The sequence below is a fragment of the Adiantum capillus-veneris genome, chromosome 4 (assembly GCF_014529385.1).
Source record: "Adiantum capillus-veneris isolate H3 chromosome 4, ASM1452938v2, whole genome shotgun sequence".
NCBI lineage: Eukaryota > Viridiplantae > Streptophyta > Polypodiopsida > Polypodiales > Pteridaceae > Adiantum > Adiantum capillus-veneris.
Window position 1 is genome coordinate 81,807,864 of NC_140934.1, and position 15,973 is coordinate 81,823,836.

The 15,973-nt window shown below is 46.2% G+C and overlaps 1 protein-coding gene across 3 annotated transcripts in view; it reads right to left on the minus strand.

The window, feature by feature from the left end:
* Window positions 1-1,873: 1,873 nt before the first annotated feature.
* The window catches only part of LOC147459493 (chitin elicitor receptor kinase 1-like), a 45,228-nt gene continuing 31,128 nt past the window's right edge, over window positions 1,874-15,973 (minus strand). The window contains exons 9-13 of one of the 3 annotated variants that reach the window (XR_015187883.1): window positions 15,849-15,946; window positions 3,737-3,860; window positions 3,538-3,636; window positions 2,587-2,783; window positions 1,874-2,434 (exon numbers count right to left, since the gene is read on the minus strand). Coding sequence is in view for 1 of the 3 variants with exons in the window: in XM_086510748.1 (XP_086366874.1) it covers window positions 2,425-2,434; window positions 2,650-2,783; window positions 3,538-3,636; window positions 3,737-3,860; window positions 15,849-15,946 (465 nt within the window). In the remaining 2 variants the exon portion in view is untranslated. Of the gene's footprint in view, window positions 2,435-2,525; window positions 2,784-3,537; window positions 3,637-3,736; window positions 3,861-15,848; window positions 15,947-15,973 lie in introns of all 3 variants that reach the window. The other 2 variants (XR_015187882.1, XM_086510748.1) reach the window with 2 other exon arrangements.

The window sequence follows — 15,973 nt, forward strand, 5'->3', positions numbered from 1 at the left end:
GTTGCCTGTTCAACGATGATTTTGTGGTCTTGAATAGTGTACTTCTTCTAATGTGAGGGTACACTTATTCCGTCTTTCCTTGTTTCTTCCCCCTTTTCATTCACTTTCCATTTCTATTTTCCAAACCTCTTTCAATGTTCGTTTCAAATCATTGTTTTTCTTCTTCCGTTCAACCTTTGTCCATTTAGGTTCACAAATAGCATTCCCAATCTACTTTGTTGAGTGAAAATTTACCTCAACATAAAAAACTTCCCTAGAAATGATAGCAACATTTGAAGCAATGCTTGGTGCTTTGATTGTTCTAAAGCACCCATTTGTTCTATACCATAATGTTTTTACCTTTTTGTGTATGAGAACTAAAATGCTCAAAACACATGCACACTCATCTTGCACCAAGCAATTAACTAAGTAGAAACATTAGTATTGACATTAAACTCCTATAGAACAATTATCTCAAAATATTGATATGCTTGAGGCGTCAAATTACTATCTGTTTGCACCCTATTACTTCCATCAACAACTGGTTGAAAGTTGGTATGTATTTATATGGGTATGTATTAATATGTAAACATCAACCAAAGACTCTTTCTTTCTATTGTTTTTGACATGGTGTTCTTTATATCAAGCTCTTCCACATACTTCAAATATCCTTCTCCCACTTTACCTTGAGACATCACCACTTGTTCACACTTAAAAAATACAAACTTGGGTACAATGCATCAAACATTTATGATCTTCATTTTGAACAATCAAAACGATTAAACCAACAACAAACCAAAGCTTCATCTTCGTGATCAATTAATAAGCATAATCATGGAAATGTTTCATATATCGTTTCTTGTTACATTATGTACATGCCTACACCTCTTGGATGAACTGTGCTTTTGTGAAAAGTGATTATGCCTTCAACATAAACGTCTGAAACTGAGTTTATATTTCTTCAATGAAAGTGATTCGTGGCTAAATGCATGATTCATGCAACGTTATGTTCAATGCTGACTCCAAAAACAAAATCCGGGAAAATTACCAAAGTACCCCTCAAATTCCAAAAATTCCCAATATTCTCAAAGTCAAATCTTTATGATATTGGAGATCTACCTTTAAGCATCTTATTAGACAACTAATCACCAATGACCTCACAAATAGAAGCATCTGTGCCTAAAAATGATGCAAGAGCCATCTAAAATCTGAGCTCTATCGTCTTCTACCAAGGGAGAACTGATCTTCCTATGAAGAGTTGCAAAAGAATTGCCTTTGGAGACGTTTGCGAGGTTAATGAGGGGTATTTTTATCTTGTGTTTCTTTTGATTCCTTAACACCTTATTGAATGCATTCACTATCTTTTGCTTTCATGAACTTTGGAGTTATAAGTCCTGATCAATATTTTAACACTTTGTATGTGTGATTAGTGAATTCCAAACAATCAAAAAACTATATTGTCAAAAAACCATTTTAAGAGAAGGCAAAACAAAATTCTCTATTTTTCATTTGCCACTAAGGGGGCCCAACTCTATGGCCTTTGCCCTTTGTGTAGCCCAAAAACTAGACAATCACAAGGAAGAAGAGATAAATGAAGACGCACCTGGGCCCTAATTGCATACATGTAAAATGGATTAGACAGACATCCTTGCTAAATTCCAAACTAAAATAATAACTCCATATATTTTTTCCATAGTATACCGCTATACAGTGTAAACCAAACTCATAAAAGAGTTCCTAGTTGTAGTCATGTTGCTGAAATTCGTCCATCTTTTTACTATTACTTTTGACTTTTCCAAGTCTCGTCCTTAAAATCACGGTACATACACTCACTGCAATAAAACTTGCAGGAATCATCAAAAAGTGACAAAAGAAACAAAACTTGCAGGAATCGTCGAAAAGTGTGAACAAATCTTTATCTAGAACTCAAAATAAGTCAGTGAGCACTAGATGATGAGAATAGGGAGATGTGATTGGTTGCAGACAGAAATGAATACTAGCAATCTCAACCAAATTGGTTTGATGCATTTGCCCTCTACTAAATCAAGGGTCGATTATGTTGCCTTTGCATTTTACTCGATCGAGAGTCCAAGACTTACAGTTCGATTTGGTTGAATATCTCCATACCTTCAGGACTAACTTTAACTTTTAAGAAAAGCATTTCATATGCATGTTTCACACTCCAAATCATTGATGAGATGGCGAGGAATGGTATATCTTGATAGTTCTAACCCGCTTCCAAGTTGACAGCAACAAAAAAAGGTGGCTACATAATGAATTTCGCTACAAAATAATCACACAGAATCACCTCAAAATACAAATTGCCTATCCATTACTTGATCTGCCTGTTCTTGGATATATGACAGGGCCTTCAAACTTTTGATCTCTTTCAGCCATCACAGCTTCCAATATACGCATATTTGACTCATCCCTGACTCGTTTCTTTCAAATCACCCTGCACAATCCAAGGGAAAAAATGGTAAAGATATGCACTGGTTAACAAACAATTTTGAGTGCAATGACAACAGAACCGATTTGAGCCTTACAAACATAGAGGAAAACAGTTGAACAGGATTCAGCTTGATAATCAAGGATTCAGACTCCCACCCTTCCATCATTGAAGATCATCAATTGAAGTCATAAAATGAATACTGTTTTCAGGACACTCACGAGAAGCCCTGGGTCAGCTCCGAAGTTACTCCATCACCAAAATCTGACAGTGTCATGAGCTCCATTACTATGTCCCTCATTGGTGGTCTCAGGTCAGGATCCCTCTGTGTGCATCTGTATGCCAGCTTAACCATCTTTGACAAGAGCCACAAGCAAACAGTTCCATCAAAATCAGGAAAAATAATTACACAAAAGCGTGCACAAGCACACAATCCGAATAAATGAGCCATTGCTACACAACCAGAAAAATCACAATTGCCTACATAAGAGCATGAGAAAGAGTGTGTGTGACCCACTACTCAATATCCCTCTTTACTGAAAGAAGGAAAACAAATGTCAAATATCTCTCACAGTGGCCTATATATACATAAGACGATGCTTTCTTAATGCCCCTTTTTTTAGGGGGGAAAAAGGTTTGCCAAGCTTTATCCAACAGTCCACAATTGCTCCCAAGAGTTCCATGTTTTACTAAGGCCTTACGTACTCAGGCACATGACATGCTACCAGGGTTTTCCACCTCCGACGGACAGACCTCTGCGTCCAACCAATTTAGTCCCGTACGGATGTCCCAACTAGTACGATAGATGTCCAGTCAGTTTAATTGTTGACTAGCCGGCCACTGTTTTGGGCAAGTTTGGGTCCTTTAGATCACTATTGTCACATGGCCCGTGGGCCAAGGCCCAGGGTTCAAGGGCGAGGGGCCAAATTTCTAGACTCTCTCTTTCTGTCATCATACATGTCGTAGTAGCTTCTGCTTAATCCATTCCCTACCATACTAAAACCAAACAATACTAGCACTAGATGCTCGGACATGTCAACCCTGCATGTTACACACACACGGCAAGTCACACATGCAACCAGAAAATGCAAACACTCCAAAAAACTCACCTTCCAAACTGACTCGAAGGAGTATTCAGTACCCAGCGCAGGGTCTACTAGAGAGATGACGGACTCCTGACCATCACTTCTCTTCAAAACTTCTTCGAACTGAGGCAAGTGAAAAAAGATTGTCAAATAAGAAGCATAGCCTTGCTGACAGTGTGAGATTGTCACGCTCAGTACATTTCAGAAGAGTGATTAAGATAACCTGAGGAAGGAGCTGCCCAGACAATTGCCCAGCAAGAGCCTCCCTACCCGAGACAAGCTGATATAAAATGACCCCGAAGGAATAGACATCCAACTTCACAGATATTGTGCCAAACTGTGCATACCTGCATGCAACTACAATTCGTCAAAATGTGAAAAAAATAGTAATAACAGAATCATTTGCCAAGCAACCATTTGCATTTTGGCAGATCCAGATGAACCAATGCATATACCTTCATAATATCACGAACCTACAAACTAAAAGAGGGGAAAACACTTCCAAAACACGCGAAAATCAAGACACACAAACAGCGATAAAAGAGAGGATAATAAAGTAAGAGAATTTAACAAAAGAGCTGTTCCTTAGAAATGACAGCTCCAAAAAATGTTACCCAACCTTAACCAGAAACACAAAAGCTCCTTCAACCTTCACCTACCCTCTTCACCAGCAAAGCTGTAGTATAAGCAATGAAGACGTTTACTAAACTTCAATATCAAAACATCAACCTACATCATCACCTGGATAAGATAAAGAGACTGGAGTGCATCTTTAACATGAGAAATTTGGTTAAGCAAGCTCAGGCAACAGAAGGCAAGCATAATATTAGAGATACTCGGATTTTCCATAAATTTGGAATTCATGGTCAAAACTTTGGGTTCATTGTACCTTGAACTTAATTCCAAATCTTACACTCATTTGTGCATTAGTTCCATTTTCAAAGCACTTTTAAATGATAGGTCATACAATAATACTTTGAGAAGCTTAAAGACATGTTGACAACCTTTTACCTTTTCAGCATTCAAAAATGGGAATTGGGAGTCTCCCTGATTTACTGATAGTAGATACGTCTTCTTGCTGTGGGCATGGCAGCAAAGCTGTTGACCAACGCCCACTGACACACGCTCTTTCGGTAATTTCAGTTGCTAAAAGTTCTTTCTGACATAACTCCATGATCTAGCCGCGAGAAGACCTGTGCGCCAGTGAATGATTCATTGGATTACCAACACGTGCAAACGATGACAAGATCTTCCAAACATACATGCGATCAATCTGTGGTGATGATCTTTCAAACCATAAACAATATCAGAGTGTTTTGTCCACGCCATAAGAGAGGTACTAATGTCCTTCGGGACACTAAAACCCCCTGCTGTGGCGAGGACAATAATGACTTTGGCTGTCAAGCGTCCGCGAGAACATCAGTGCCAACACGGTCAATGTGGCCGGTATAGTAAAGGGGGTCATAGGCTTCATTCGTCCGAACAATCACCACTAGTGAAGTCCAAGAGGCTAAGTCCATGCAAGATCACCTTGAGGGGGTGAAGCCAGGTGTCCACCCATGCACTGTATTTAAAGTGCTAGCATTTTGTCCTTGAACGTTGGCCCTAGCTAGAGGTTGCTACCAGAATTGGAGCTTGGTTTGTCCCCAACACGAAGATCACTTCTTCATCTGCGTTTCATGATATCAGAGCCAGGTTAGTGACGGGGGCATAGACTTGGTAGCTTCCAACCACTCAAGCAGGTCCTCCTCTGATCCATCAGGTGGAGTGGGCTGTTCCATTTCCGGGTTGGACTCAATAGACAAGGAGCTATGCTGCACCACCAGATCCATCCCCCCTTCAAGGCGAATTGGCTTCATTGGGAATCCAGGAGTATGAATCCACATCATGTCAATTCCCTAGTCATGAAGCGCTTTAGAGTGCCGTAGCCATGGTCTACCAATGAGCAAGGGGAAGCCGCCCTTGACCTGGGGAAGACAAACCACAACAAAATCCAAGCTGAAGGTGAAGTCTTGTACTTGCAGAGGCACCTTGTCCACTATGCCCAAGGGTAAACTGTCCTCTAGCCTGCCAAAATAACAATAAATCGGATGGGTCAGGTAGGCTAGAGACCTCAGGTTGATGCCAGATCCAAGATCAACTATCACACCTAAGAATTGCCGCCATAAGATAGACACAATGAGACAAGGACTTTTATAATCAGTTAGGGAAACAGCTGGGTAGGAGATCATATAGGACTCTGCTGGCTGGATTGGGAGGTGTCCGCCACTAGGACATGCTCCAAGGTAAAGCGACTGAATGCAAAGGTGTTACTTCAAAAACCTGTATCTAGCTGAAGCATGTCATTGAGAGACACTTGCTGAAAGGTGTTCTTCAAGATAGTTTCTCTTGTAGGTTTTTCTCTTTGGATCGGTGCCTTCTCTGGTTCCTTGATCTGTTGTAGGTCAACGACTGCTTCTAAAAAAGTCCCATTGATATCGGAGAGCGGACAAGTAGATCTTCCCTTGGCACTAGCGGATGGTTTGTCAACTGTCACAAGACGGGCACCACGTGCCAATAGAAAAGAACAGACTGAACAGACTTTTAGCACTTCGATAACAACTGAAGAAAGAGAGAGAGAGAGAGCACACGCGACATGGAGTGGCGGAATTCCACCCCAAAGAGTATTGGCCCCAAACCTTGGGGCCCATTTCGGTATTTCTTTATATTCCATCAACACATTACAAGCCGGTACTCCACGCTCTGCACCATCTCCCAAAAGAGTGCCACAAAATGAGCCCTAGCCTCATATTTAAGGGCTCTTGGCCATTAAAAGCAGTTTACATGAAAAGCTTTAAACTCCAAAGCAACTGGTCCAAAAAGCTACAAAAATTGCCAACGTGATTTACGGAAATCTGTACAAATCAGCGCAAAACGCAGAAATCCGTACAGTTATGCCACATCAGCAGGCGAGCGTCAAGTACAGAATTCCGTACAAGATGCCTCGTCATCAGTCAATGTAAAATCCGGAATTCCGTACAGCAGGTGCCACATCATCAATTTTTTACTTCTTCTTCTACTGCTTCTACTTCTTAGGGTTTAGGCCCCTCAGTCGTGATCTGAAGGTTGGCTCTGTTCTTCAGTGGCTTGACACGTCAACAGTTTGTAACGCTCCCCCTTCTTGAAAGAAAGTAATGGTTCGCGATTATAGCATATCTGCAAAACAACTCGAGTAAGCTCAAAAATTTCCGAGGGACAAGGTCTTTTTGTTAAGGAGTTTGCTTCTCCTTTCGGCTCTTTTGTTAAGGAGTTTGCTTTTCCTTTCGTCTAGACCGGAACTCTTGCTTTTCCGGCGTAGTAAAATTAGCCATCACACCCAGGCCGCACTAATCTTCCACGGCTGTCTTGATGCACTAAAATTACATACCCAGGCAATCTCATCCAATTAGGAATATTCAATGGTTGGCACATCACAATGCAACACAAATGCTCACATATGCATGTTACAAGACATATAACCATAAAGTCGCCGATGAACACTCCTCCTGCATAATCTAGCAAGGTCTAGGCCGGAAGATATTCAACGACTCCCTCATCACTCCTCCCGCATAACCTAAAAAGGTCCGCGCCGGGAGATATAGAGGCCTTTTACAACCAAACGCCCCCCAGACCGCAACCCGTGTCGTTCGGAGGTGTTGAGAGTAACCACTACTCAGACTTCTTAATACTCCTCCCACATAACCATCCAAGTCCGGGTCGGGAGTAACAACAACAATATTTTTCAAGCATACAACCAAACGCTCCCCAGACATCCTGTCTACATCGTTCGAAGGTTTTCTAGCATACAACAAAACACTCCTCAGACATCCCTTCTACGTCGTTTCGATGTTCAAACAATACCAAAACAACAATTCTCACTACTCCACCTGGGAGTAAAATCACCGATCATTGAAACCAGTATTAAAACCAGAGTCAAACATTTCAAATCAGCTCCAAGACAAGTTCAAAACAGATACCATCTATTTCAAAAAAATTCCAAATAGGATCACCAAACAAGTTCTCAAACAGATTTCAAACTTAAAAAGCAATATCGACATCAGTCGAGCTCGAAAAGTTGCCTGACTTTCCATCTTGAAACTTGCACCAAAAATTAGGGTTAGGTTCCTTCCATAAGGTCGTAGCCGACCGCAGCATGATCCACAAACTCTGGAATAGTCGAAACGAGCCTCAACAAGCAATGTTCCTGTGGTGGTGATGGTAGTACCAAGACCTGGCAATCACACTGGACCTCCAAGGTTTTTAGATCGAAAAGAGACACCTACTGAAAGATGTCGAGAAATTTTGAGTTATCATCTGCTAGGGTTTCCATAACGAGAAATTTCAAGCAATAATCTGCTAGGGTTTCCATGGCAATCATTTCAAGATACCCCGCTCTGCCAGAAGTTGCACTCCGAAGGAAGCTCTGAGAAACCATATAACTTCATGCAACAATTTTCTTGAAAGCTTGCCAAGTCCTTGGAGTGTGCGGCTTGGTAGCTATAGACTTCCACCACTGCATGGCACTGCCTCTGAGAAAAACAGCAGCTCAAAACAAATCTTGGATCCTTCTCTTGCAAGTGATCTTTATGACTTATGCCCTGTAAGACATGAGCAGTGAAAACGGGAGCGCGCCCGATGCGCGATGAAGTAAGAGTGGAAGTGGCTAATAAGTCCGGGGTCGGGACCCGAAGATACTTCAAATGAAATTCCATTAGTCTCTCGTTTGCTCTATCTGCTCTTTTGTAGGACCGGTATGCTTTCAGAAAAGAACACGCCTGATGCTCTGATACCACTGTCACAAGATGGGCACCACGTGCCAATAGAAAAGAACAGACTGAATAGACTTTTAGCACTTTGATAACAACTGAACTGAAAGAGAGAGAGAGCACACGCGACACAAAGTGGCGGAATTCCACCCCAGAGAATATTGGCCCCAAACCTTAGCGCCCCTTTCGGTATTTCTTTATATTGCATCAACACAGTACAAGCCGGTACTCCACGCTCTGCAACATCTCCCAAAAGAGTGCCAGAGAATGAGCCCTAGCCTTATAATTGAAGGCCCTTCGGTATTTCTTTATATTGCATCAACACAGTACAAGCCGGTACTCCACGCTCTGCAACATCTCCCAAAAGAGTGCCAAAGAATGAGCCCTAGCCTCATAATTGAAGGCCCTTGGCCATTAAAAGCAGTTTACATGAAAAGCTTTAAACTCAAAAGCAACTGGTCCAAAAAGCTACAAAAACTAACAGCGTGATTTACGGAAATCCTTACAACTGCCACGTCAACAGTCAGCGCAAAACGTGGAAATCCGTACAGTCCTGCCACGTCAACAGGCCAGTGTAAAATCCAGAAGTCAGCGTAAAATCAGGAATTCCATACAGCAAGTGCCACGTCATCAGTTTTCCACTTCTTCTTCTTCTTCTACTGCTTCTGCTTCTTAGGGTTTAGGCCCCTCGGCCATGATCTGAAGGTTGGCTCTGTTCTTCAGTGGCTTGACATGTCAACAGTTTGACATCAACTGTTGAGAAAGGTGTATTCATTGGGGCGGAAAGAGTTGGACCTACTGGAAGATTGAGGCCAAGGGTTGCCCTCTGTGCCCGAGTGAGACTAGCGGGCTCCCCTACCAACTACAGCTTATCTGGAGGGGCAACCACATGGGCAAAAGGTGACGGCTGAGGAATGGTGCTAACTCGGATCAAATAAATCTTTGAAAATGTGAATTCTTGTTGGTTTTGATTAGGGTATGAAGATGTTGAGGCGCGTTGCTTTGGACGGTCCTTGCTGAAGTGATCCTTGGCATCTGGGCAATGTCATCAAGGAGGAGACCCTACTAGCAGAGCACATTTGCTATGGTAGTGCCCATATTCCCCGCATCTATAGCACAAAATGGGCCGATTGGATGGGTGAGACGGGGGACGAGGTAGTCTCTGCTCCTACTACATGAAAGTGGACGAATGTTGACGTGTAGAAACTCTAAGGGGATAATGAAGTGTCAGAAGGTAAAAACTATGGGACGGAAATAGGAGGGGTAGTCAGTAAAGGGGCATGTATTTGGATGGCCCATAGGCGGAAACCATGTTGAAGGCAGATGCCAACCCTGGTTGAAGGGGTGTCAATCCTTGTTGAAGAGTAGGGCAAGGCTCTGTTGTAATTGCCGCAATCCCTTAGGTAGTAACAATCTTTGTCCTCATGTCCGGACTTCTTACAAAGTTGCAATAAGCCCGAAGCAGGCATTCTTGTGGAGGATGCCCTAGAGAGCCACATGAGCTACACCAAACTACGGGCTTAGACTCCTATTGAGCCTTGAGCTCTTCCAACTCTCTCTTGATTTGGTCTAAAGCTTCTTAATGTGGGGATTTCTCCTATCCAAGAGAGAAGGACCTCTCCTCTTGAAGAGCTCGTTGTAACTTCATTGCTTCCAGTTCGCTGCATAAAGAAAGCAAGGGGTCAAAGGCATTCTCCATGAGAACTAAGGTGGTCTATACCTGGAGGGTGTCTTTGAATAGCCTCCTTGTCCCCTCTATCTTGGTAGCAAGAGCGACAAAACTCTGCCACAGTTGCTACAGGTCGGAGAGTCTCCCGTAGACTTTGTTGAGAAGTCTTGGGGACCCACTTCTTGACCATGAATTCTCCCTGTTGCTGGGGAAGCTTGGCAACCACAAACTTTGTCCTTGTCGTGAGTCGCACATAAGTCTCATCAAAGTGGAGCACTAAGTTTGCCAACTCATCTAAAACCTGGTTTGAAAGGCCACCTGGTTTGAAAGCTTCACAATTGTTGCCCAATTTGTAAAGTGGTTTTCTGCAAACTGACTAGATCAAATTGTCTCCTAAGCTATCCAAGGTTGACAAAAAGAGCACTAGGTATGCATCTTCTCTGATTAGGCCACGACCTCTGCGAAGGGGTCGTCTGCATCCTTTGTGGATAGTTTTTTGAAAGTCGAAAACTTTTCTTTTTCCGAGAAAAAGATCCTTCTATTAGTTAATAAAACTACCCATAGGGCTACAACCACCTCTACTGGAGAGGGCTACAGCAATCATAAGGGGAGACTCTCCCAATGAAATAACAGCATATGTACAATGAGGGCTAATCAGGAGATGGGAGGAGGGAAAAGCCACACAAGTGGAAGGTAGTGCCAACTGAGCTCACCCTGGACCATGGTGAAGAAAGGCCCAAAGTGCCAGAGTCGAAGGAACACCTCTGTGCGCTCCCGCATGGAGTCGGAGCTGCCCTGAAGACTCTCGAACTGTCCCCTAAGAGTATGGATCAACTCCAGCCAAAAATCTCGAACAGTCTCCGCCGGTGGCACAAGGCGAGCCTCGAAGATGCGGAAGCGGTGGGCCTGCCAAATGAACCAGAGTGTCAAGCCACAAACGAGCTCCCAGCACACCTCTCTCTCATTGCACCACTCCTGTGGGGTAAGCTCTCTAGCAGGCTGGAGTGTAGGTCGACCCCCCTGTATCACTATCATCCTGCTGGTGGAGGATATGGGCCCGTGAGAGTGGACCAAGCAGCTGCCTCCCAAGTGTATTGTTGTGTTGTGGCAAGAGCTGGCATCAGCCAAAGGACCCGAAGCCAAATCTGTTGTGCCATAGGGCAGTCCCACAAACAATGACGCTGACTCTCCAAAGGATGGTTACAAGCTGCGCATGCTGCCGAAAGGCCACTATGTACTAGCCAGCTCCCCACTGCTGTAGCTCTATGTGCAACTAGCCACTGGAACAAAGTGACTCGCCGCGGCTATCTGGCGTCCCACAACCTCGCCCAAAAGGCTAACAAGAACTCAGTTGTGAGGCCCTCCTCCTGCCAATGAGGTGTTGCAGCATGACGAGCCTCTCTCCGTGCTGCCAGGATGTGACGTCCCAGTCAAACAGTGTACTGAAAGAAAGGGACCCCTGGATGGTCGGCTGAAGGGAAAGGGTCCCTCCAAAACCACTCTCCAGGATCCCGCTGCACTCGTGCCAGTGGACAGCTCTCCCAAGCCCAAAGCCTCCAATGGCTTGTCTCAAGAGATGTTGGGTCAGGATCAATGACACAAGTCCTCCCGCAGATGCCCACTACTCGGATCCTCTGAAAACAACACTCTGCAACCTGTGGAGCCTCTATTGACACTCTGTAATCGACCCTCGCCCTGTATCCCAAAGAACATGGAGGGTACGGTCTCTGAGCAAGCTCGAACTGCGATGAGGACCTCCAGTCACATGGAGGCCCCCATTCATTAGGGAGCTGCTGTCTCTAGAGGTGTGAGCCACTCAACTGGTACTGCCTCAGTGATGTCCTGACACATGCTCTGTACCCCTCTCATGCCCTGCAGCTGGATGCTTTGTAACTCCTCTGACAAACCTGAGAACTGAAGCGAGTCACCTAGAGTGCTTGCTAGACCCTCTGCCATGGGACCCCAAGAAACATGAGGCCTACTACCAACCAAGTGGACTCTCTGAGTACTGACCATGGGGTTCCAAACAAGGGACTGTCTCAAGCATTCCTCCGTGCAAGTGGGCAGGTGTTGCTCCAAGCCTCTCCGCAACTTCTCCCAAGAGCAAAGTAGACTCACAGCAAAACGATCCTCCGATCTCTTGCTCAGACTAACTCTACGGATCTCTGTAAAGATCCATATGATGGAAGGTCTCCAAGGGCCTCCTACCTAAGGCAGTCGAGCTCTAAGCCGTTGAAGCAAAAACTACGTTGAAGCTCCTGATGCAATCGACCCCGCTGGTGCTAAAGCTGGGGCCCACCTAATTCCTGCACGTTCCATGAGACAATCCTCATGGAGAACGAGAAAGAACTGATGCTGCAGCAGCAGCTAACTGCGCTATCTTCAAGGCCGGCTTGGATGGGGAATAATCCGCATCCGAGCGTCCCCGATATAGACGTGACTGCAAAGAATGTCTTGCCCAAGCCCAAGAAGAGCGTGCCGTGCGCAGGGCAACCTCCTCTGTCCAGGAGTCCTCATGTATGTATACATAGTCTCGTGGGCTCTACGTGTCAGCAAAGAAGTGTACCACAATGTGTCTACATCCTGCCGAGTCTGGAGGTGTCACTGAGATTTGGCCAACGGCCACAAAGTCTGTACTAGGTCTGTACAGTGTAACCCCCAAGTCTCCCATGTGGTGAAAGAACTCGAGGGCCTGTGTCTGTAGCCACTCCATCACTGAGTCGAGAGTCCACTCAGACTGGTCCCTATCACATAAGAGAAAAGAGAAGCCAACCTCTGTGCCCAAGGCCTCTATCCCTCTAGTTGCAAGGAACAATACATGAACTCTAAACCAAGTTTCCTCAAAGGCTAGTGAAGGGTCGCCGAGAAACCGTGTGAAGTCGTAGGCGAAGAAGTCCCACCTATAATGAATATTGAAGCTCGAAGCTCGTCAGTCCACGAGGAACTACTGCAAAGGGAGACGTCTACACCAAAAGGGGGGTCTGCAAGAAAGGTTGTCCCTCTCTCGCTAGTGGGGGATGGAGGAGTGGGGGGTGCGAAGAACTCTGGGGTAGGAGGGGCGGGGAGGAGGAAGCAAGCGGGGGGGAGGAACGGGGGAGAAGAACTCGGGGGGAGGAGGGGTAGTGAAGGTGAGGCTGAGGTGGAGGGAGGAGCTGGGACCTCAACCTGCTAAAGAGGGTCGAAACGGTTCCCTGTGGGAACCCACTGCTGCTAGCCTGGAGCCTGGCGACCACTCGGAGGGCCAGGCTGACGTGGTGGCCCCTGTCGACGCCAACCACGAACTTGCTGCCATCCCTCCTCTGCCTGAGCCCGAGGCTCAAAGGGTGAGTGTGCCTGAGTACCTTGTGGCTCCGTCTGCTACTACTGGCCAGCCCTAGAAGGTTGGGGCTGAGCCTGAGATGAAGGTCGGGGCGTCGTGCCCACTCACCCAAGGTAGTAGAATGACCTTCAGGAGGGTGTGGGTGTCCCAAACCAAAACACGTACCGTGGGAATGCCAGCTTCCTTGGCAACTACAGAGGCTGCCGTGCGAGGAGTCTCAAGGACGGTCCCAATCTCCGAGCCAATCCTGGAAAGGAGCGGAAGGTACCCTCTCCTCAGGCCGGAGAAGCAGACCGAGATGGGAAGGTTTGCCTCCTCGACAAGAACATCGGTGGTTGGGTCGAAACCGTAGCTCAAACTGCTCGGATGGCCAGGGGGCTCATCGCAATGACCTTGGATGCCATCTCGGGAGTCTCAAACTCTATCTGGTAGTAGACACGTTTGAGAAGCTGAACATCGAGGATCTTGCCCACCTCTGCAAGAAGGCGGGCCTGGAGGAGATCACGCACCTCCCCTCTGCTGAGTCTAGTGCCGAGAATCTTGCAGATAACAGAGGTGGCATGAAGGCGCGTCACCTCTGCCTCTAAGCTCGCTTGCTCTGTCAGTGAAAGAGCAAGTCAGATGATGGGTTCTACGGAGTTGGGCGAGGGGGCTTCAGTGGAGTACCTATGTGACGGAGCACAATTCTCCATCTATGTTTGCTGCTGCGAACGTGAGCGAAGGGGAATCGAGGGCGTCGAGAAGAGCGAGGTGAAGCGACAAGGCGAGTCGATGCCGCTGGGAAACAACACCGAATGATAGCACGAGGAGGGAGTGGGGTAATGGTGGCAGGCTGCCGGCAGCGCGAGAAGGAAGTGTGGGGCGGGAGGGCAGCTCAGGGCAACGCGAAGGGGGAGAGAGATGGGGCCGGGCGGGCAGGTTCAGGGCAGCGCGAGGAGAAGGGAGCAGGAAGAAGTGCAGCGATGGCGAGCGCGTGAGAGCAGCAGCAACGAGAGATCAGTTCCGTGATTGCTTTGAAAGTCGGAAACTTTACGTTTACCTTGGCCAAAATGCTTGTCAGCTCCTCCATTGCAACCTGCTCAGGAGCCTGTTGTAGCACAGTTGGTGGAAAGTGTAGTGGGGGAGTGATACGGGGGGTGAGGAGCTGGTTGAGGTGGCAAGGGTGGACTAGACCAGTTTGACGAATGCAAACTGTACTCGACCAGGCTAGACCAAACCAGTTAGACCAGCAGACTAGACCAGGGCAAGAGACGAGACCAGACCAGTTAGACCAGCAGACTAGACCAAGGCGAGAGACTAGGCCAAACTAGTTAGACCAGCAGACTAGACCAAGGCGAGAGACTAGACCAACTGGACCAGTTGGACGTAGGCAAAGACCAGCTAGAGCAAGCAGGATGAAGACGAAGGTGTACTAGACCATGAGAGAGACTAACCAGTTAGCTCCTCGACCATGTACGCCCAGCGGAGTGAGACTTCAGTTGAGGTCCCCCGGGTATGCCAAAAATGAGAGCAACTGTAGCAAGAAAAGTGTGTCGTGCTCTCTACTGGGGTGATCCTTAGTGAAATGTGCAAGAAACCTCATTCCAACAGAATGTAAACACTATAGAGCAATGGAACAGAGCAAACTCAAATAAAGCAACAGTAGACTCCAAACTCAATGAAACTCGACCAACTCATGGAGCCAGTACAGACTTTGGCTGGCAGCACACTCAGCTCCAAGCCCGGGACTTACAGGTAAAATGGGGGTGTCCAGGTTCAACTATGCAAGGAGAGTGCAGATATGAGGTGCTAGACTGAACACAAGACTCAAGACTCTAGACTCAGAACGTCTAGGAAGCATACCACGACTGAAACAGACTGAGCATATGCACAACCATAAAAGGCAGACAATGGCTGTTTAAATATCTCTGATAGTCCAGCTGCGCCCATCTCCAAACTGTGGTGGGGATGAACTGGCCACAGCGTCCTCCAAACCACAAATCCCTGTATCTGCCACGTCACTGCCGAGGCGAGAGTCCATCCAATGTGAACCCAAGACCAACTGTAACTGCCTGTCCCTTACAAGTGACATTGTAGCAAGCTACACACACACACCAAAAAATAAGTGGCAGCACTCCCCACATGTTCTTTTGGCAACATATTTGAAACGAGGTCCAGAGTAGACCGTAGTGCACGACCTTTACCTATTTTTCCATAGTAAAAGTAGGTTACACCCACACACGCTATACCGAATAGTCAACCAAGCCAGCCATAAGAACGATGACCACAAGACAAAGGGCAGTACCAAGTGTAATGAGTAGGCTGGAAAAGAAAGGCTTACAGGGAATGGCAGCCCATGGAGGCCACACCAAAAAACAAAGGGAGCAGTAAGTTGAAGGATCCCAAGGGGAGGAGGGGGGAGGGGGGGGGGGGGGGGGGGGGGGGGTAAATGGATGGTAGAGCCTACACTCTTTCCTCATAAATATATGGATTCAAGGCCAAATGTTGAGTGGATATAACAACTATAACATTGTGGACGCACTCATATGCAACTCATACTTGCATAGAAAGGGGTCATGCTTACTCAGGTGCCATATAACCCAGAGTGCCACATGCTTGAATAGTCCTTGTCCAACCCTCTCCGTCCGGATCTACAAGTCTTGTTAAGCCAAAGTCCCCAACCTGCAATTATTTGCAAGATTATCATAC